At 37.6% G+C, this 23,711-nt stretch overlaps 1 protein-coding gene across 1 annotated transcript; it reads right to left on the bottom strand.

Annotated features, from left to right (window-relative positions):
* Positions 1-7,386: 7,386 nt before the first annotated feature.
* On the bottom strand, positions 7,387-22,685 carry LOC134673408 (dynein axonemal assembly factor 10). The gene is made up of 6 exons (XM_063531388.1): positions 22,300-22,685; positions 22,012-22,139; positions 21,211-21,428; positions 20,167-20,289; positions 18,713-18,825; positions 7,387-7,608 (listed from the first exon to the last, which is right to left on the bottom strand). The coding sequence occupies exons 1-6, from the start codon at positions 22,581-22,583 to the stop codon at positions 7,401-7,403; spliced, it is 1,074 nt and encodes a 357-aa protein (XP_063387458.1). The 5' UTR covers positions 22,584-22,685; the 3' UTR covers positions 7,387-7,400.
* Positions 22,686-23,711: the final 1,026 nt, after the last annotated feature.

Below are 23,711 nucleotides of genomic sequence, written 5' to 3'. Positions count from 1 at the left end.
CCTGACATTTTTGTAACAGAATTAATCATTAGCTGTCGGTAATCTTTAATCTTATAATATACAATGATGTTATATAACTATAGATACAATTTTTACAATTTACAACTTGTACAATTTGTCACAAGGTAAGCGCTTCACTTTTTGAACCCCTATAACCTACTCGTATCTTGAGTTAAAATCATTGACAATATATTGGGAGATGAGATAAGTGGGCCGATGTTATTTTGGTGTCGAATCGAATGTTTCCTTTCGTTAGATTTGGATAAAAATTCACTGATTTAAAGAGATAAAATAAATCTATTTCCGACAATAATGTAATTATCTGTTTACTTAAGCACGTTTTAGTAAGTCAGAGGAAGATACTAAATGTCATTCTAAATACTAACAACATTCTAATTTCGAAAATCAAAATACTTAGTATTTCTGTGGTATTTCTTAGTTTCTGATATTCCTTCAGGGTGTTATTTGTATTAGTCGCCCTAATTTATTCTAATTAGTTAATTAGACTGATGTCTAATGTTTGTTTAGAATGCAATATTAGTACCCATATTCGAGCTGGTTCGATGATAAGACGGAAGATGGCCACAGGCTATACTAAACCTATAGAAGTATATTAGGGTTAATATTAGTTTAAACTAAAAAAAAACTAATAATTATTAAAAAAGTACATACGTAGAAGGATAATATTTTAGTGATGCTACGCTCGAATCTTGACTTCAAAGCTTAAACCATTCAAAAATCAACGAGGGGTCTTTATCCCCGTCAAATTATGAGAATTAGCAAAACATGTCAACTGAATTACACGCTTCAATTACGAGGGGCACATTGGGGGCATAACCGTGCCCCTGCAGGGGCTGACCGCACGTGGCGACGCAATATGCTTCGTATGATAACTGATGGTAAAATCTTATTGTTCTTTAATTGTTTTATAATAATACTTTACTTTTTTAAGCGGGACGAATAAATAAAAGGGTGTTTTCATTGTGATTTTGATAGTGTCGTTTAGCATAATTTTAATCGGTAATAGAGAGCTTTGAAACAGGTCAAGTATAGGTACATACAGTTACTTGAATATGTGATTCATTAAAAGCAAACGTAGGTACCTACATATGTAGTGCACAATTATTTTCCTTGGTATTTTCACGGAAAGACACGTTCGTAGCGTGTCTTGCTATTTCAGTCAGTATCAGTGCAAAAAGTCAGTGAGGTTGACTGAACATGACTGAACTAGCATGACAAATACCAACGTTTCCGAGAAAATACAAAGGAAAACAATTATGCACTACATCTGTAAGTACAGTCGCCATCAGATATAACGGAGCAACCAAGGTGCTCACAAATATCTGAACACGCCTCTATTGACAGGGCGTTAGAGTGCGTGTTCAGATATTGTGAACACCTTGGCTGCTCCGATATATCTGATGGCGACTGTACAGCGATATTCACAAGCTATGAATAGAATTCATTGATAAAAAGGGTAAGTATATGTACCTACTTTTTGCAGTTGGGTGTACATTTTAGTTAGGTATTCCCTCTACTTTACTAGGTAACGGCAATTTTGTCCCCAAAATGTACTTAAATAGTAAACTTAGGTAGGTAGGTACCTAGGTACCTACTTATTTCTAAGCTTACCTAATGTAGAAGTACAAAAAACACCGAGACTATAATCGACAATATTTTTACCGACAATCAGCAATACATAAAGGCCTCAGTTGAGCCATGTTCTTTTTCCGATCACGATGCACAGATAATATATTTTAAAAACAGCATGACTGAAAAAAGTATTCAATACAAAACAGTGACAAAGAGATTCTATAATAAACTAGCAAATACTAACTTTAGAAGTGCTTTAGAGCAAATAGACTGGTGGCAGCTATTAACCAACATAGACTATAATACACAACTAAATACATTCTATGACATCTTGTATGACTTAATAAATAAATTTTACCCCATTAAAACACGCAAAATTAAAATTAACAGAAAGAAATGGATAACTAAAGGAATTAAAATATGCTGTAGAAATAAAAGAAAAATGTATATAGAACTAAAACGTAAATTTGATAATAAACTCCACTCTCACTTTAAGATGTACCAACGTGTCCTTAAAAATGTACTGATCACTGCGAAACGTAACTATATTACAAAAACAATAACAAAAGCAAAAAATAAATCGAAGGCTGTTTGGAAATTAATAAAGGAGAATACTGGCAAAGGGACTACGAGCAAAGGAGGTACTTGGAAAATAGAGCATAGCAATATAATTATAAATGATCCTAAATCCATAAGCAATTTATTTAATGAATACTTTCTTAGTGTAGGTGAAAACATGAACACTCTCCATCATAATCGTGATTTTAAAATTCTACTAAAAAGAAAAATTGTAGATAACACTAAATCCATGTTTTTAAAACCTATTATGGAACACGAGATCATTAAAGTTGCCAAATGCTTAAAAAATAGCAATGCATGCGGACCAGATCATATACACACTTCTATAATAAAACATAATATTGACATCCTTTGCATACCAATATGCCATATATTCAACGAGCATATAAAAACAGGCACATTTCCTAGTCAACTCAAAAATGCTAAAGTAGTTCCAGTACATAAGAAAGGTAGTACACAACAAATTAAGAATTACAGACCCATCTCATTGCTCTCAATAATCGCGAAAATATTCGAAAAATGTCTAGCAGACCGGATAGAAAAATATATGAATGACAACTACTATATATCAACAAAACAATTCGGATTTCTGAAAGGCAAGGACACAATCACAGCTATTACTAAGCTAACGTCAGAGATAATGAATCATCTAAATCGCGACATAAAATGTACAGGTATATTCTGTGACTTAAGCAAAGCTTTTGATTGTGTTGATCATAAGATTTTACTTTATAAATTGGAATACTATGGCATACGGGGTACTGTACTCAATCTGATATCTTCCTACCTAACCGGACGTAGACAATTTGTTGAAATCAAGTGTTCAAGTCAAGCAGAAAATAATAAAACCTATAAATCTGATGAAGGCATTATAACACGTGGCGTTCCGCAAGGATCTGTTCTTGGACCTCTATTGTTCATAATATTTATTAATGATCTTCCAGAAAATATTTTACATGGAACTCCTTATTTGTATGCCGACGACACTAGTTTAATTCTGGGTGCAGAGACTCAAGAAGAATTGCAGAATATAACCACACGTGGCTGGGAAAATCTCTCAGAATGGTTTTCCGCAAATGGTCTGTCGCTCAATAATGACAAGTGCTATTACATGATTTTTAAACGTGCATTCAACTCAATGGACTGTTCTCTAAATCTCCCTTTTGCTAAATCGGATTCAATTCGTTTTCTTGGTATAGAACTAGATCCATACCTAAGGTGGCATGACCACATAAACTATATTGTGAAGCGTCTAGGAAGTGCATGTTATTCACTAAAATCGATGGCTAAACTTAGCGATAAGCAAACCCTGAGAACTATTTATTATTCATACGTAGAGAGTATAATCAGGTATGGCATTGAAGTATGGGGCAATAGTCCAAGTGTAAATAAAATTTTACTTATGCAAAAAAAATGCATACGCTTCATTGAAGGTTACTTCCCTGAAACGCATAGGCATCTTTTTATAAAGAACAACATACTTACAGTAACTGCATTATATATATACCAAATCTGTTTATTTGTTCATAAAAATTTAAGCTCATATGAATCCAAAAAAGAATGTGAGAGATACCCGCTTCGCCGCAATTTAAATCTTGTGCTACCTGAATCACACTTTGCATACTGTAAGAAAAGCATCAACCACATCGCAACTAAAATATATAATAGTCTTGACATAAAAATTAAGAATTCCAATAATGTTAAAGAGTTTAGTACGAATCTTAAAACATATTTAATAAGTAGACCATTCTATAACCTGGACGAATACTTTGGTAAGATATTTGATTAACATAGACCTTGGAATTGCATTAATTTTATCTTGATTTTTATTGTTTTGGACTGTTATTATAATTGTTTGTTGAATCTTGTGATGTGTTGTATTAATCTGTATAATTATTCATTTTTATTCTAATGACATCATCAATTTTATTATGTGCTATCTATTTTCTATATTTTTGACATGTTTTTAAATTACTTTATTTTTTTCCTGTTTTAACTTGTTTGATACTGTGTATCCACTACTGCATGGACTATTCCTTATTCGCAATAAAGATATTGAGTATTGAGTATTGAGTATTACGTACTTTATTGGTACATATTGTCGAAAAGAAAGGAGACTATGCGATTTTATCCCGATATATAGGTACTTTTACTTACTTACCTACTTTACATGTAAAAATTAATATCTGCTCCAGTGTGTAATTGAAATTGAATTTATTATTCCGGGTTAGACACGCTCTAACACTTGCATCGGCGACAAACAATAGCAAGTTTGACGGCGTGGGGTGACCATGCGTCTGGTGCAAACAAGGATATTTTATTTACATCGGTAGGTATTCATAATCATTTATTGCAACTATGGTATTACAGAGCAATTTTACAGTAAACTGATGTTTGTGACATGTTTTTATTATTTCAGTTTCATGATAAAGACTTACATAATTATACTTATATGAATAAAAGTTAAGGATTTTTACTACTCTATTTATTTTAATTACTCCTACTCATTTCATTTTTAAAATAAAAATATTCTAATTGATTGAACTGCACTTAGTTTCCATCTAAGCGACCGTATTAACTTCATACAATAGTACAGTATACATATATGATAATTAACCGTAAGTACCTACCTATTTGCAGAAACCTTATGAATCATTTTTAATAATTTACTCATTTATGATAAGTTATTCTCGATTTTGCTAGGCAATGCATGCTTTCTCCATTAATTAAACAGGTAGGTAATTAAAACTATTTAATAATATTGGGAACAATTAGCGCAAATTCCAAATTTAATGCATCAAACGATTTGTCTAAATATTAATGGTACAGTGGAATCCGGTTAGTACGACTTCGCTTATAACAACCAACCGCTTATAGCGACGTAAGTATAGGCACTTGTTTGGTTTTAGTACAAGCTACTATGAAAGAACGACCGTTTATTACGACTCCGTTTATAACGACCGACCGCTTTTAACGACGGAAATTGACACAAAATCCGTCCGTCAAGTCCGGTTACAACGACGAGCGACGTAGTTTTTACAAATAAATTGTTGGTAAGAAGCTTACTCCGTCCCGCGCACCCAACTCCCCTTTTGTCTATATGGAGCAAGATGAAATAGTCATGTGACTTTTCGTAAACTTGCTCTTATTACTTTCGTAAACTAAATAAAACCCAATTCCCATTATTCAATTGAGCTTAAACTTCACATAAATACATAATTATGTAAGTTGGGTATCAATGCAATATTTTGGTAGGTACCTTCGAGCTGATCTGATGATGGACACATGAGGTGGCCATAGAAACTATGTGATAAAACAACGTCATCTTGATTAGATCTCCAAGCATTAAAAGACTTTTTATTTTACGGGATTCGAGTAATTTGCGGATGACGAGTGAGTACGCGTACATTGAAAAGTGGCTTCTTCTAAACACACAAGTCTCTTCATTTTGACAAGGTGTCGTAATACTAACGTAAAAAATATTTTAAAAGAAATGTTTTATTTTTTCTTTGATTGTCGCATACATATTAATAAATACAAAATTATGTAATTATTTTGATTGAAAAAATATATTAAAATTGGCAGTTTGTTTTGTACGACGTCCGGTTAGTACGACGTAATATCAGCGGTCCCTTGGGCGTCGTTATAACCGGACTCTACTGTACCTACTTAATTTTAAACGTTAGGTACCTACTTAATTTTAAACGTGTGATAAAATAATCGATATTAAATTAATTAGAGGTGTTTATAAGTTGGTAAACAATTACTGATTAGAGTGCCTACACGTTAATGTAAAAGCGGGCGGTTTGCGGAAAGTTGTTATTCTGCAGTCTGCACACACTGGACACATTGCCTTTATTTAAAAAGTCACTCTCATTTTCTATACATGCATGTATCGCTGCCTGTGCCAAGAGGCAAACAGGAGTTTGTTGCAACAAGTATCTTAAATTCCTCCTCAAAACCTTTCTATTGAGCCCTAACTCGATGTGCGTTATTTCATCGAAACATCATTCCATTTTTTCTTAATATACTTACTTGTTGGATTGTCATTAAAATTACTGTATATGTATTGATAGGTATACCTATTTATGTGATGTCAGGCTAAATCAAATACCGATGTTTGTACTTCAATTACTGCATTTAGATCACAAAATACAGTATGTGTCTGACCATGGGGCTTTAATTCCAGGGCTTGATTTTACTCGCTAAACTGAATTACTTTTACTATGGGACCGACCCTAAAATCGGGGAAAAATTTTTGGCTTTTCCATAGAAAACGTCGACATCTGATCAGCCAAAAAATATGAAAAAGTAAAAAAAAAAATTCGGCCTTTCGGGGTTGGTGCCATAATAAAAGTAAAAGTAGCTCAGTTTAGCGAGTAGAATCGAGCCCTGAATTTAAAGCCCCATGGTCAGTAACACCCTGTATACATAAGATACAAGGCATCCAAAATAAAATCGATTAGCAAAAAATTAAATGGGTTTGAAAGCGTCGTGGTCACCCCACAACAATGACACCCTAAATTTTGCAGGAGGGAGCTAAACGGCCCGTTATCTTCGGTTCCGTTTCATTAAAAACGTATTAGTTGTTGCATCGGAAATATTCCGACGGAGACTGTCCACTGATCCTTTTTGTATAATGATTGTAATATTTGAAATATCTCTCACAAGGATTAACAATTTTTAATAACATGATAACATTAACTGCATGAATAATTTAATAACACTTCTAGATCGTTTTTTAACACTTCAATATAAATATTACGATAGGGACCTGTAATATAAAATTTATAACTATTTGGGGTTGCCAAAAATGCAGGGATAACGCGAGGAAGAAGGAAGGTACCTGAAATATAAGAGAACCGAAAAAGAGCGTCAAGTCTTTGCGAGGCCCAAGACCCCTGCTGTTCCCCAGCGAGTAAAAGCACAGAAGAAATAATAGTACTACCGTACAGAAAGGACACTTCCTACAATCCCGAAGTTTGACAGCGATTCAGGGTCGAATCATGCTATCCCTTTCTAGTATATGGCACTATCCCTTTCGACTATTTACGGTTGTCAAAATTCAAGTGATTATCTTATCTATGGCCATGCACGCACAAGGAAGTCAAGTGGTGCCAACCCTAATAATTGCTCGGAGCAATGCTGATCCGAACCGAGCCGAGTTCGACCGAAGTCAGGAGTGTCTCCCCAATGGTAAAAGAAACAAGAATAAAATAATAAATAGTTTATTGTATATTGAGCTTAGTCGTCACAATAACCCTCACATACTGGTCGTAGGCCGTAGCCACGGCCAGGCCAAGGTGGTCGCGATTCCAGTCCAGTGAGTTGATAGGCTGGGTGCTTATGACCATGCGTTGCAGTCGCTTCAGGGTCCCGGGGACCCCTACGGAGACGCCTTGCTGGTCCATGCGGAACCTCTGCTCTGGGTATTCACTGAAAATTATTTGTTCTCTTAGGCCTACTTGCACCATTCTACTAACCGGTTAAACCGTTAACCCAGTGTCAAATTGTACTGGTAACCATGGTAACCCAAGGTTTAACCGGTTAACCCGGGTTAGTAAATGGTGCAAGTGCTCCTTAGTCTCACTTTTATCGACGGGACTCCGGATTAGCTTGTTTGATCGGGACGGAAAACGCGTTGAATTAAACAAACGTGTTTCTTGATTTAATCCTAATAGCGTTAAGATTATCTAGGCCCCGAATGTCAAATGCACTCGATAAACATGTAGACTGTGACCACGGTAACTTTGCACAAATTTGGCAGTAAAACTGGAGCATATTAACCGATACCGTATTGATAAACAATAGGTCGTACAGTAGTTCATATTAGCAAATATTAAGTAAAGCTTATATATGATTTAGGCACACTACAATAAAGTTTACAAGAAGTGCATTACATAAGTATAGCATAGGTACTATTATGTACCGGTACCTGATGATTTATAATTACCTAAGAGCCAGTTTTTATCAAATTCTAAAATAAGAACTGTATCTATGTTTCGTTTTTTTAGCATTAGAATAGTGCCATGCCTTATGGGAAACGATCGCAGAGATGGTTCAGAGCCGGAAACCGCTACCAACTTTTAGTATGTTGTTGGGCATGGCATTGGGTCTCCAAAACTGCCGGGAGACGGCGGCGCCGGCCATCTACTTCAGCGGAATGACGTCATCAAAATGACTCCCGCTTCGTTGCGAATATTGCATACTGCACTCAAACTATGCATAGCACATACACGTGTGGGGTATTAAATGAAAGCCAATTAAACTATATTTTATTCATACAAAGTGTATCAAAATATGCAACAGTTTAAGAGAAATTTACAAAATAATAAAAATTACGTAAAAAAATATTCGATTATTTGGGTTTTACAACCAAACCAAAAGTCGGACGATAAAGCAATGTACTACAACATTGAAGATGACGTCTCAAGCCATACACTGATATCAATAAAATTAAAATTGGACCAAATATGTGGAAATTATGCATCAAAATGTAGATATTTGCCCATACAAATGCATAAAAGTTAAAAAAATCCAAATTGGTCATTTTCAGGATAATCCGCATAAGCTTCTAGTATGTTATTAGCAATATGACCTGGATTCTAAAACTGCCGGGAGACCATCTCTGTTGTTCCTCAGTTACAAATAATGACGTCATACAAATAATCACTGCCGAATTTCGTAAAATGTCAATTATAGCTATACCACGAGTCTCACATACACGTGAGTTACATGTAATGAAAGGTTATTAAATGTATTATGATTCACCTAAACAATATTTGTAAAAAAAATGTACGGTTTAAGAGCTAGAAACAAAGAAATACCACGTTTTATGGAAAAAGTAGATGTATATCAATTTTATAGCTAAACTAAACTCGTCAAAAAAAATTTGCGTATAATATATGAAAAACCAGTTATTCAACTATATATCACAATTTAAATTTTACATTTCCGACAAAAACTGTGGAAGTGGTGGAAAAAAAACTAAAGCGCCCTAACAATTCTACCTTAATGCGCTCATATTATGCAAAGAATTACTCGGCGACATAAACATAGACATACTTACGAAATGTAATAATACAAAATACCTACTTAATTTAATTAAACAATCGGGATTTAATCAGCTTGTAAACGAACCAACTAGGGTCACAAATACGTCAAAGGCATGCTTAGATCATGTATACACCAATATAAAAAAATGTGATATTAACTCTGTAAATTGCTTTGACATGCATCTTTCAGATCATTTGTCTGTAAACGTTGTTGTTGACATCCATAACGAGAACGCGACCAAAAACCAGCACACACTAAAAAGAACCTTTTCTAGCCAGAGTAAAATAAGTTTCACGCAAAGCCTTGACCTTTACAATTGGGAATCAATCCTAGAAAAAGACTGCTGCCCAGGTAAACAAACTGAACTCGTTGTGAATGTCATCAAACATTTTTACGAAATACACTTCCCTATAAAAAAAACAACTAATGAAAAACAATGCTGGTTCATGGGTTAATAATCAAACAAAAAAGTTACGTCAAAATATCCGTAAAATTAAAGTTTTGTTATCATCGGCGCCCGACGACGCCGAGCTGTGTACCGAACTAAATAAGGCCGAATTGTTGTATTGGGCAGAGTTAAGAAATGCACGTAGCTGCTACGTAAATAACAAAATTTCAACTACCAGTGACAACATGTGTCGCAGCGTATGGCGCGTAATCTCGTCAGAAACATGCAATAACAATAAATCTGCGAACACTGCGATAGACGTGTTTATCAACAAATCAGCTGGTGACAACAATGGCGCGCGCGCCGCCGCTGCCGCCTCACAACTAAACCGGTATTATATAGAAGTAAATGAAAACAATGCCATCCCATGCACGCGCACCGCTCTTCAGTACCTTGAACAATACCTGTTAATTAAAACACCACCACGGTATCAATTTGTGCCCTTTTCACTTAGCGAAATAGTCTCAGTATGTAAAAAAATTAAGCGCAAAGAGTCTAAGGATATAAATGATATGACAACTCGCATAATTGATAGCCTGCCCCCAAGCGTAATATCGTTACTCTTATTACTTTTTAATAAATGCGTTAGCGCGGGAGTCTATCCTGACGCCTTAAAACAAATAAAAGTACATCCTATTTATAAGGGTAAAGGAGACATGCATTCAACCAAGTTTTACAGACCCATATCAATAATTCCTGTCGTATCAAAGATTTTTGAGGGTCTGTTATGTAACAGAATGATGGGACACGTCACGTCTAACCAACTACTAAACGTCCAACAATACGCTTACCAGCCCGGGCGCTCAACGTCGGACGCAGTCCGTGACGTCACGACGCGTGTGCTCCAGCATCTCGAGGACGGGCGGCAGGTTGCAGCAATATTCTGCGACCTGTCGCGTGCCTTCGAGATGATAGATCACGCACTGCTGCTGGACAAGCTATCACACTACGGCTTCACTGGTAGTTTTCATGATACCATTGCCTCGTACTTAAACAATCGTAAACAATGTACTTACGTCCACAACACAAGGTCTGCAATGGAGCATATTGGCAATAGCTCTGTCCCTCAGGGCTCCGCGACCGGCAACAACCTGTTTTTAATCTTAATTAACGACATCACATCTGCCTGCGCCGATCCGGATTACGTAATGTTTGCGGACGACACGTGTATTATTGTTAACGCTGATAAAGTTGAAAACTTAAAATCCAAATTATCTATAACTATGCAAAAAATTGCTATGTGGTTCTCAGCGAACGGAATGTCATTAAACGTAGAGAAAACAAACATAATGCACTTCAAACTAAAACATAAAGAGGACGCTCTGTTAAACATTGCCGTCGATAATATTCCTGTGCCTCAAGTCCTAGTGACTAAGTACCTAGGCTTCATGATAGACTCCGGACTCACGTGGACATCCCACATTGACCATGTATGTAACAGACTAGCCTCAGCGTGTTATGCACTATCTAGACTAGCTCCCACACTATCCATTGATAACCTCAAGAAAGCTTATTTTGGATATTTCCACTCCATCTTGATACAAGGAGCGGACCTGTGGGCCACATCTGCTGACCGTGACAGACCTTTCAAGCTTCAGAAACGGGCATTGCGAATTATCGCGCGCAAGCCAGCTGATTACCCCGCAAGGGACCTGTTCAAACATTATAAAATCTTAACTCTGCCCAGTGTATACATATTAATGGCTTGCAAGTACGTAAGAACTAACCTGCATAAATACTCGACGTACGGTTTCAGAAGCGAAAGGTATCGCGCGAAAAATCTCCTCGCGCCACCGCGAAGGCGGCTGGCCAAGGCTCGTGCATCTCTCGGCGTCTTTGGGCCTAAGTTGTATAACCGTGTTCCAACCGATATTAAAAACTCCACTAGTGAGGCAATTTTTACTAAAAAACTAAAGAGCTTGCTCAGTGAACTTGCATGTTATAATGTCAATGAATTTATACTATGATAATGTTCCGAATGTTAGTTAATTAATATATACCTATGTACCTAATCCTATATGTAAATTATGTACCTGCCTAAATGTTTTTTTTTTTTTTTTATACCACATCGGTGGCAAACAAGCATACGGCCCGCCTGATGGTAAGCAGTCACCGTAGCCTATGAACGCCTGCAACTCCAGAGGTGTTACATGCGCGTTGCCGACCTTTTAAAAACCTGTACACTCCTTTTTTGAAGAACCCCATACTGTAGACCCTCGGGAAAACCTCGGGAGGGAGCTCATTCCACAGCCGGAGCGTCCGCGGGAGGAAATTCCTCTTAAATCGCACAGTACGCGACCATTTAGGTTCTAGGGTGTGAGGATGAACACCCTGCCGACGGCGAGCGGTGCGGTGATAGAAAGCGGCCGTTGGCATCATGTCAAATAGTTCCTCAGAGCACAACCCATTGTACAAGCGGTAGAACACACACAAGGAGGCAAAGTCTCTCCTTAGACTTAAAGGTTCAATACCGCTTGTGAGTTTGGGATCATCGACGATTCGCACAGCGCGCCTTTGGACTGAGTCGAAGGGTCCAAGCTGGCATCCAGGTGCTCCTGCCCAAAGGTGACAGCAGTACTCCATATGGGGTCTGACTTGCGATTTATAAAGCAGCAGTCTTTGCCCCGGAGTAAAGTATCGCCTCGCTTTATTGAGCACACCGAGTTTTTTGGATGCCAGCGCAGCCTTACCTTCCAGGTGGCTGCCGAATTGGACGTCACTGGAGATGTCAACACCGAGGATCCCAATACTCCCTGACATGGTAAGGGCTGTGCCTTGGAACTGTGGAACCACAGTGAATGGGGTTTTCTTAGCAGTGAACGCGCAAACTTGTGTCTTGGTGGGGTTGAATCGCACTAAATTGTCCCGGCCCCACACCGAAACTCTGGATAGAGTGCTCTCAATGTCTGACACAAGCTTTTCACGACTCTCCAGCACCACAGAGCGAGGGATATTGGCACGGCCTGTGTAAAAGGCATCCCCAGTACTGTCGTCTGCATAGCAATGAATGTCATCGATAGACAACATGTCATTGATGTGCAGCAAAAACAGCGTAGGGGATAGCACAGAACCTTGCGGAACGCCAGCGTTAATGTCCATGCTATCGGAGCAGCTTCCGTCTACTACGGCTCGTATGCGTCTGCCGGACAAAAAGCTAGCGATCCATTTGCATAGTCCCTCCGGCAATCCATAAGATGGTAACTTCGACAAGAGACCCCGATGCCAGACCCGATCGAACGCCTTCGCTATATCTAGGCTTACTGCCAATGCCTCACCTTGACTCTCAATGGCCGAAGCCCAGCGGTGTGTGAGATACACTAGAAGATCACCAGACGAGCGACCGTGGCGAAAACCATATTGGCGGTCGCTGATCAGATCGTGTTCTTCTAGGTATCTCAGGAGCTTTGCGTTGATTATACGCTCCATGACCTTAGAGAGAAGGGAGGTAATAGCGATAGGCCTGTAATTCGATGGGTCCGATCTATCGCCCTTTTTAGGCACAGGGTGTACAAGGGCCGTCTTCCACGAAGATGGAACATGCCGTTTGTCGCTAGAGAGTGAGAAAAGACGCGCTAACACGGGACATAACTCAGGAGCACACTGCTTTAGCACAAGAGCTGGTATGCCGTCTGGCCCGCTCGACTTATGGACGTTCAGGGATAGCAACTCCCGCCGAATATCCCTCTGCGTGAATAAGATTTCTGGCATGGAGTATACGCACCGCGGGATGGTGGGCGGCACGGCGCTACCGTCGTCGTTCAGGGTCGAGTTCGAGGCAAAAAGAGTACCAAGGAGGTCGGCTTTCTCCTTTGCACTGTGGGCCAGATCACCATCAGCTTTCCGCAGTGGTGGTAAAGACGACTGACAAAAATTTCCCTCGGCAGCTTTGGCAAGTGACCAGAACGCGCGACTCCCAGTGGGATAGCCCGCTAGTTTCTCACCAATTCTGCCGACGAAATCGTATTTAGCCCTGGCAATGGCTTTTTTACTGGACCTCGAGGCAGCGTTTAAATTGCGTTTCACATCAGAAACGTTCGGATCCTTATTAGCTACGGCCTTGGTCCAAGCCCTGTAAGCGGCTTGCTTGCGAACTGTAGCTTCTTTACAAGGCCGATTAAACCAAGGACGTCGCTTTGCTCCCGCAGCTATTACCGAGTTGGGAATGAAACAATCCATTCCCAGCAGTATTGTCTCGGCAACATTGGCTGCACAGGAGTCAGGATCGTCTGATGTGAAACAGAGCTGCCTCCACGGCAACGAGGCGTAGAATTCACGCAGTCCGTCCCAATCTGCTGACTTATAATGCCACACGCGCCGCGAGCTAGCTGGCTGTGGTGGATCGGGCCGCGCGCAAGGTGCCTGTACCCGGACGAGGCAGTGATCGGACGAACCGAGAGGTGCATTCACTGAGACGGAATATCCGTCCGGACGTGTGGTCAGCAGGAGGTCCAGTAAAGAGCTGTATGACGTATGTATGCTGTATGAAATGTATGACGTGTAATAACATTGTATCTGTTTTACCAATAAATAATCTGAATCTGAATCTGAATCTGAATAGTTCTATTTATCGAGTATTAAATGAATGAACATTACATAAAATACATGAAAACGACATTTTCGAATGGAACCATAATTAAAAAAATAATAATTTACTTGATAAGTAAGCAAAATACTGTTTCTTTAAGTACATAATCTCCTCCTTTCAAAGTCGGTTAAAATGTAGCTTTTGTGACCTGGGCTACAAAGACAAATAAATTGACACCTAATTTATCAAAATCAGTTCAGTAGTTTCATGCAAACGGTACCTACACATGCACTCATAGATAGCAAATTCTGCCGTAGTCGGACAAAAAATTAAAATTCAATAATTAGACCTTTACTATTATGGCCTGGCGTGGCTTGGCATCTAACGTTGAAACCCTCAGGCCGTAGATGTTAGCAGGCCTAGCGGGCGTCGCCTCGATGAGTTAGCAAGATGCCTTATGGAGGCTTCGAATGACCAGAGGGGTGACCTGTATTTCGGGATCAGAGGGAAAATTCTGCCAGCCTTCTCAGTTCAGCCTTGAAACCCTTGCACCACTCAAGATTCCACTTTTATAAGAATACCCAACTGGCGCGAAGTGGCGCAGAATAGGGCAAAGTGGCGCAGAATAGGGCAGAGTGACGCTCTTTTGTATCAGAGGCCAAGATCCTCTTTGCTTTGGGTCACTGAGCCAGTGATGTATGTATGTATAAGGCTAATCGAGGCTTAAATATATAATTATGTATCGCATTAATTGAACTGATATGGCATTTACCTCGATAAGGCATTTTGTATTAGGCATGTACCTACTTACTGGCATGTAACTTTACATTTCTCTAATAATGTAGCGTTAGGCCATGACAATGAGTCTATTTCATATTAATATTTACTGCGACTACAGCAGGAACTGCTGTCTACGTATGTAATTATGTATTTTTTAAATGAAACAACTGATCTGATTTTGATAAATGAGGTGTCAATTTATTTGTCTTTGTAGCCCAGGTCACAAAAACCACATTTTAACCGACTTTGAAAGGAGGAGATTATGTACTTAAAGAAACAGTATTTTGCTTACTTATCAAGTAATTTTTTTTTTAGTTATGGTTCCATTCGAAAATGTCGTTTTCATGTATTTTATGTAATGTTCTTTCATTTAATACTCGATAATTAGAACTAATCTTTGCATAATATGAGCGCATTAAGGTAGAATTGTTGGCGCGCTTTAGTTTTTTTTCCACAACTTCCACAGTTTTTATCGAAAATGTAAAATTTAAACTGTGATGTATAGTTGAATAACTGGTTTTTTAAATGTTATATGCAACGTTTTATTGACGATTTTAGTTTAGCTATAAAATTGATATACATCTACTTTTTCCATAAAACGTGGTATTTCTTTGTTTCTAGCTCTTAAACCGTACATTTTTTTTACAAATAATGTTTAGGTGAATCATAATACATTTAATAACCTTTCATTACATGTAACTCACGTGTATGTGAGACTCGTGGTATAGCTATAATTGACATTTTACGAAATTCGGCAGTGATTATTTGTATGACGTCATTATTTGTAACTGAGGAACAACAGAGATGGTCTCCCGGCAGTTTTAGAATCCAGGTCATATTGCTAATAACATACTAGAAGCTTATGCGGATTATCCTGAAAATGACCAATTTGGATTTTTTTAACTTTTATGCATTTGTATGGGCAAATATCTACATTTTGATGCATAATTTCCACATATTTGGTCCAATTTTGATTTTATTGATATCAGTGTATGGCTTGAGACGTCATCTTTAATGTTGTAGTACATTGCTTTATCGTCCGACTTTTGGTTTGGTTGTAAAACCCAAATAATCGAATATTTTTTTACGTAATTTTTATTATTTTGTAAATTTCTCTTAAACTGTTGCATATTTTGATACACTTTGTATGAATAAAATATAGTTTATTTAATTGGCTTTCATTTAATACCCCACACGTGTATGTGCTATGCATAGTTTGAGTGCAGTATGCAATATTCGCAACGAAGCGGGAGTCATTTTGATGACGTCATTCCGCTGAAGTAGATGGCCGGCGCCGCCGTCTCCCGGCAGTTTTGGAGACCCAATGCCATGCCCAACAACATACTAAAAGTTGGTAGCGGTTTCCGGCTCTGAACTATATTCCCATAAGGCATATGACTAGAAATAAGGTAAACAATCTTGATGTGTCTTTTAATTGAAAAACACATTTTAAAAATAAGTTACAACAAATATGTAACAATTCATTTCATTTCATTTCATTTATTTATTGCAATCATGTTCATTACATACAGATGTTAAATAAAATGTAGTCAGTACATGATACCCTGTTAGGGCACAGCAAATTTTCTTAAATACTAAATTAACAAAATATTTACATTTGGATAAATATCGTACATATTGATAGAAAATTACATAATTACTTAATCTTAATTACTCATTCAATATTATTTATCTAATATAATTATGAATCTAATACGATTCATTTATATTCTTCTGCTTTCATAAGTAATAGTTCGTGATTTTTAAAAAGCGTTTTTCAATTGAGAACATGTCAAGATCGCTTACCTTCTCTCAAGTTATTTCTAATGCTAAAAAAACGAACTATAGAAGAATAGCTAGGTAGACATTAATAAAGTAAAACCACAAAACAAAGAAGTAATAGAAGTGAAACGTACGTCTATAGCGTGTGGCAAGATTAAGGTTAGCTGCATTCACTTTCAGCACAGACTATTGACAGTTCAGTATGGCGCTTTTGACATGTCATATGTGAAAACGATTCCAGTAAAAATTATAAATAATTACGAATATGCCGTGCTGCTCCATTTTGGAGTGTAAATATAATAGCCGAATAAAAAATATTAGATATGGAGGCATTTCATATCATCGTTAAGTATTAATTCAAGTAATATTTCAATATTTTTTTAATTTTCGGTTTCCGTAAGGATTTTTGGATTGTTTAGTACAAAAATCAAATTTATGTAAATGAGATAAGGTTGATATCTACTTAGCGTAAAAGTCATGTACGGGTGCGCTATTCGGCCAAATGCGAGGACCATATCAAAAAAGTTATCGATGTCGATGTTCGTATAATATAAATACACAGTTCGGTTTGTTTATGGTCATAAATAAAATAATAAATAATACAATAATGTTCTTAATAATTTGTTTTTGTTTTGCCTCTGGATGATTAGTTATATCCAAAAAGTCGTCGCCAATGCACATTTTAAATTATGTAGGTACAAAATATGTTCTTACTTATTTATTCCTATTCAATGCATTATTTGATTTAAAGTTTTTCTTATAGTATTGTATCCATACATATTTGTCAATTTTGTCTATTAGGTAGTAGGTAAGGTGTCAGTTTTATTTTAAGCTGTCGCATAATTTTACTGCCGGGTATTTGCTGGCCAGTCTAAAGCCCGCTCCACACTCTTTCACAAATCTTAAAGCGTTCTTCAAATTGGATGCGAATACGCACCAATGCTCCGGTAAAAACGTGCATAGTGCTATCTCGCTCATACATCAGAGAGGCATTTCTATCCGCATTATATTATTGTGATAACCGAATAAGTGCATTGTTTTTAATTAGCGTTTTTTAATAATTTTGCATAGTAGCTTATATCGGAGATTCATATTGATGGATGCCACATGATTATTGCTTTGTTATGCCTTAACATAATAACGTGCTACTACACTTACACTTACTTCCGTATTTTTACGCACGCATCTAGTGGGAATATTAATTGCAGGTTAAAAATACGCAACTTGCGTATTTTTCACGCACGCACACACGCATCGCGGTGGGAGGATAAGAAATTTGATTTAATAAAAAAAAACTATAAGTACACAACGGGTTAGCACTAATTGGCTAGCAGGTTATTATTTCGCGCCATTACAAAGCAATATTGTTGTGGGGTGTGCTAAAGAGTAACAGTTTTTATGATATACCTACTCGCTTACAGTTATATGCGTGGTTGGTGGAGTGATTACTTTCAATACGAGATTTTATTATTAAAAAGTAAGTACCTAGGTACCTATTCGTCGAAAATATAGTAATACATATGTATAAAAAACTGAATAGTTTACGTGCACTCACTTCATCATTAATAAGCGTTTATCGATATCACATCGAATCATGCACATCCCTATCGCATGTGTCAACCTCATAGTCGAATATTTTATCCTATCGCATTCACGCTTGGAAAAGCCATGCAAGTGTAAAAGGGATAGAGCATAAATGACAATTTGTCAATGATTTGTGTATTTTTACAAAAAATAAAAATCGTAGCGCAATTTCGACATAATTTTCTTGACTGTAAAGTTCAAATTACTGTGTTGGGCAAGGGCTCATAATCCCTTTCGAAATAAGAAAATATGGCCAATTTTTGTGACAGCGTTTTGGCGACGTAGGTTCTCATACTAATCCAGGCACATGCCGTTTCCCGTCAGAGCGCGGCGCGCTCATTCTTTCTTCCGTGAGTAAAACTTACTATTTCCATAGAGTCGCTTGCCCGTTTCCTGAGCAAGTCACGAATAAGTCCCGGTTCTGTGGCAGATGTCGCGCCACCCAAATGGTGCCGCTTTTCACTGAATTTTCCAATACCTGATGGCAATGTGTAATAATAAGGAAATTGAGCTCACGAGATAACCGCCGTGTGGGATGTTGACTCGACGATCATTGCTCCTATAGTCGTGTCAGCGAACGGTCTCATAGCGAAGAGCCTCGACCAACACCTAGAGAGACTCTCGCTGATGAGTGGTTGAATCAAGGGTCAGATGCAGAAGGCAGTCATTATGGACACGGCGCGTATAGTGCGTCGTTTCCTCACTCTGCGGCCCTGACCACCGGCAGCTTGGACCCTGCCCCGCTGCCGGCGGCACCCTAGATTAGGTTTTTTATAATGTGTTTATATATTTTTGTAATGTTTTTTAAGTGTTTTTATATTTTACTTTTATACTCACATTGTAAAATCCTAACCTAACACCCTAATTGAATAAAGGAAATTGAAAATTGTACACTTTGTTTATCATTACATTGTAATTAATACAGGGTGTAGAGTTATTACAATAGTCATAATGTAACTACATAGAACCGCTGGTGGCCTAGAGGTAAGAGCGTGCGACTTGCAATCCGGCTTTTACCAATGATTTTTTCGGAACTTATGTGAAGGAAAAACGTCGTGAGGAAACCGAACAAATCCCAATAAGGCCTAATTTACCCTCTGCGTTGGAAGGTTAAATGGCAGTCGCTTTCGTAAAAACTAGTGCCTATGCCAATTTTAATAACAAAACTTCCGTGAGACACACACATTAAAATACGTGAGTGACCCGTTTTTAATATATTTAATATGCCTATGCCAATTCTTGGGTTTACTTGCCAAGCGGACCCCAGGCTCCTGGGCCGTGGCAAAATGCCGGGACAACGGGACAATGAATCATAATACATATAAGATCTGTAAATGCCTCAAAGATACGTGGGCCATATTACTGAAAGTTTCTGGTTTCTGATATATGAGAAGACTTATTTTTTCTAAGTGGCCAGTCCAGTAAATTTTCAGTAAGTATGCCCTAAGTATTAGAGAAAACCGGGCAAGTGCGAGTCGGACTCGCGCACGAAGGGTTCCGTACCATAATGCAAAAAAAAAAAAACAAAAAAAAGCAAAAACAAAAACGGTCACCCATCCAAATACTGACCACTCCCGACGTTGCTTAACTTTGGTCAAAAATCACGTTTGCTGTATGGGAGCCCCATTTAAATCTTTATTTTATTCTGTTTTTAGTATTTGTTGTTATAGCGGCAACAGAAATACATCATCTGTGAAAATTTCAACTGTCTAGCTATCACGGTTCGTGAGATACAGCCTGGTGACGGACGGACGGACGGACGGACAGCGAAGTCTTAGTAATAGGGTCCCGTTTTACCCTTTGGGTACGGAAAAATTACCTGGGCAAATCCCTTGGTAGGATTCTGAGTGCGCACGTCAAACACGTGGAATTTCCCCTCAAGCGTGGTCGCTACTAGCTTATTCATGGGGATGTCCTTGCGATCAAACTCTGCGTAGCATACCTGGAATACAACAATAGGTACAGTAATTATTTCGAATAGTTGTACCTAAGTTAACTTACTAGCTATAGTATGGATTTTCTCAAATGTTTTTCAGGCCCAATAACGCGTAGTTTCCCCTCTGGGCTGGAAGGTCAGATGGCAGTCGCATTCGTGAAAACTAGTGCCTACATCAAATCAAGGGATTAGTTGTCAAGCGGACCCCAGGCTCCCATGAGGAGGAAGAAGATTTTTAGGCCTCCGATTTTAATCTTTTAAACAAAAGCCATTGTTTCTGCTATGCGAGCGGTCAGCTCCCGTTTTAGCCACGTGGCAAAGCAACGATAGCCTTTAAAAAGCAACTGTATCATGATTGTGTTAAGGTTCAAATCTGTGTAATAATATGAACGCTCGACTACATTGAGGTGGTCCATCATCCAACATTACCAAAAAATGTTAAATGTACACAGATTTGAACTTTAAAACCACCTCCATAAATCCGCTTTTTAAACGACATTGTTGCTTTGCCACGCGCCCAACACGGGAGCCGACCGATCGCAGAAGAGAAATGGCTTTAGCTTAACAGATTACGGTCGAACGCGTAAAAATTATTTGAGAAATTTCATACTATACATGCATCTCTGGGTGAATCAACTTTTTCTTGTCACTATAGTTGCCATGGTTACTCATGGTCTCCTGGGTCACTCTTAAAATACTAGTTATTTCGTATTTAAATGAACCAAACTTCAATTTTTTGGTAGTTATAAAGTCTTTCCATAATGGGACATCTACTAAGCATGTTTGTAGAACATGGTACAGCAGCTGTTCTAAGAAACTATGCTACTATTGTCTCCTGGCTGATGGGACAGAATAACAACAAGAAATAGTTGATCGACCCATCTACAGAATGCACATAATATATCAATCATTGTGAATGTTTCTTACCCCATTCTTCAAGTTACATTCCCATCTCAATGACATGGTCCTCAAATCAAACATCTTGAGGTCTCCATTATCATAGCCGGCCACAACAATACGCTCAGAGTCGTTGAATGAGTTCCCGAAGCAGACGGACCAGCAGTCCCGCTTGCCCTCGCCCTTCACCGGCTGCATGTTTGCCACGGGCTTGCCCCGCTGCCTTGGATCCCATACTTTTACTGTGCCTGTTAAACAAAAGCATTATCAAAGGTCTACTAATTCTGCATTGTCCACACCCATGGAAGTCATGAGGAAACAAGGAATAAGAAAAGAAAGTAATTTTAGGTAACTTAAAACAAAAGATGTCGCCATAATACACTCAGAGTTATGTAAACCAGTAACATTGTATAAAATTATACATATAGGGTCATTGCGGTAGTTTTCTTCCACATACGAAATTTGAATATAAACCTACCTTGCTGCACAAATTTCGATTTATTGCAATCCTTAATGTCTAAACAATAATACTACATCAAAATGATATTTGACGTATCTTATGGCGGCTGGCGCTTACGCTGTTGTTCACGACCCTCTTCTTCAAATACGCTGCTACGCGTCGTAAGCGCCAAATGCCATAAGTTACCTTTATCCGTGGGACGTAACCTATTTCATAAAAAGCAAAAAAAATTAAATATATTATTTGGTAGGTACTCCATGAAGTGGACGGAAACTAGCGCAATTACCCTATTATATACTTGGTAATAATAACAGTACAACATTTAGATGTTTCAAATTAGTTATAATAAAATGTGTTTTAACAAGTTGTACCATCTCTGCTGCCAGTGACAATTTCTGGCGCCCCACAGCCAACTGTGTTGCCACCCATGCCATCTATTGAGTTTATTATGTCTGTGTGTTCTTTTGTTATGTACACTTGGCAGCTTTTTTCCAAATCCCTGAAAAAAAACAGTTTAATTTTTATGAGTAAATGTGTTTGTTTTTCATTTTAAACTCTTGTTTTAAGATTAATTAGAATTATTGTTCAGTAGACAGCAGAAGGAAATATCTAAGTATCAATGAAAGTGGTAGTACTGATGGTTTACTGAGCAATCTTACCATATTTCTAAAGTACCCTTAAAATCGCCTGTAGCCAATCTTCTCTCTACATCGCTGGTCGCACCGAACGTTCCACATTTAAAAGAATTCGGCCTTTCAATCTCCTTTATTTTCTTCACTTCACCTGCAGTTATCTCAAAGATTTCAATAGTTCCGTGCCCTTTGGGTATGCAACCAATAACAACAAACTTTGCAGAGCACGGAATCCATTTGCAATCAAATATGGAGTGATTGATATTGTGCTCAATGTGTGTTATGATCTGAGGAGTATCCAGACTTTCCATTTTAACAGATTTATAGTTTTCCTTGAAACCAATCACTTATTTTACGAATAAAAACAACCTCAAAGTCCACCATCGAATAAACACATTTAGGTTGTCATGGTAACCAAAGTGACGTTTATAAGTTTTTTTTTAATCTGGCATTTTAGATTGCGAAATTTACCAGTGAAATCATCGATATAATCAATTAAATAAAATCAATAAAAATTTATATAAAGTTTTACTGTTAGTACAACGCAGCAATCGATTAATCAGAATTATCACGTATTAATCAGAGACAAGATAACAATTATATTTTACTCATGGACTTATAAGATGGACTGCACTGTCACTTTTTTTGCCATACTAAATTGAACTTTATCACCGAGCTAGAAAGACGTTCGTACCAGACTAGAGAAAACGGTCCACTTGAGATAGCAAAGGTGGGTCGCGGTGTCTCACTCGCACGTGTTGCCAATGTTAAAAATATACCATTGTGGTAGTATTTATATCAATATACTACTCAAATTTAATAACTTCTTATATTATTTAAATGCTATTATATTCAGAGTAAGGTTCTGATATCTTTTAAGAAATTTGTAAATAAGTATGATGTCAATATTATTACCTGATTTAACCAAGCATGTGGACAACAAAAAAAACCTTTTATTTTGGTGTGGTAGACATTGTAGAAACTTTGAATGTTAATTGGTATCCCTATCGTCATGACATGTTATCAAAACATGTGAATGCAAAATTTCCTAAAAATGGTGAATAAATGTTGCGTTAAAGGTTGTGGAAGTGAAAGAATTTCTAATTGTGGAATATTGTTTCACCAGTGGCCTATTTTATAAAGCTACAAGTTACAATTTACAAGCGGAAGTCTCTATCTAACGCTATGTGTTAGAACGAGACTTCCGCTTGTAAAATGTAACTTGTAGCTTTATAAAATGGGCCATAGGAAGCCACAATTATTACATTTTGCGATAAAAATACAAGACAACATTGTCAAACTCATTAGGGTGACTATGATGTCGGCACGATGAGAATCAGTGTTACACAATTTTTATTAGGTACTTAAGTAAGTTTATATAAATAGGTATGTATTTATTTCGGCATGTTTAAATTGGTGAAATGAGAGCCAATACAGAA

This window comes from Cydia fagiglandana, chromosome 18 (assembly GCF_963556715.1).
Source record: "Cydia fagiglandana chromosome 18, ilCydFagi1.1, whole genome shotgun sequence".
In the NCBI taxonomy this organism is placed as follows: Eukaryota; Metazoa; Arthropoda; class Insecta; order Lepidoptera; family Tortricidae; genus Cydia; species Cydia fagiglandana.
Note: the sequence above shows the minus strand (reverse complement) of the source record. Positions and strands in the feature narration are given on the sequence as shown.

Bases quoted from the DNA above. Each gene is read 5' to 3' on its own strand.
- LOC134673408 (XM_063531388.1), bottom strand. From the start codon at position 22,583: ATGGAAAGTCTGGATACTCCTCAGATCATAACACACATTGAGCACAAT. The intron at 22,140-22,299 runs GTAAGATTGCTC...GTTTTTTTTCAG, and splicing joins AAGGGTACTTTAGAAATATG to GGATTTGGAAAAAAGCTGCC. The intron at 7,609-18,712 runs GTAAGTTTTACT...AATAATTTTCAG, and splicing joins CAAGCGACTCTATGGAAATA to TGAATACCCAGAGCAGAGGT.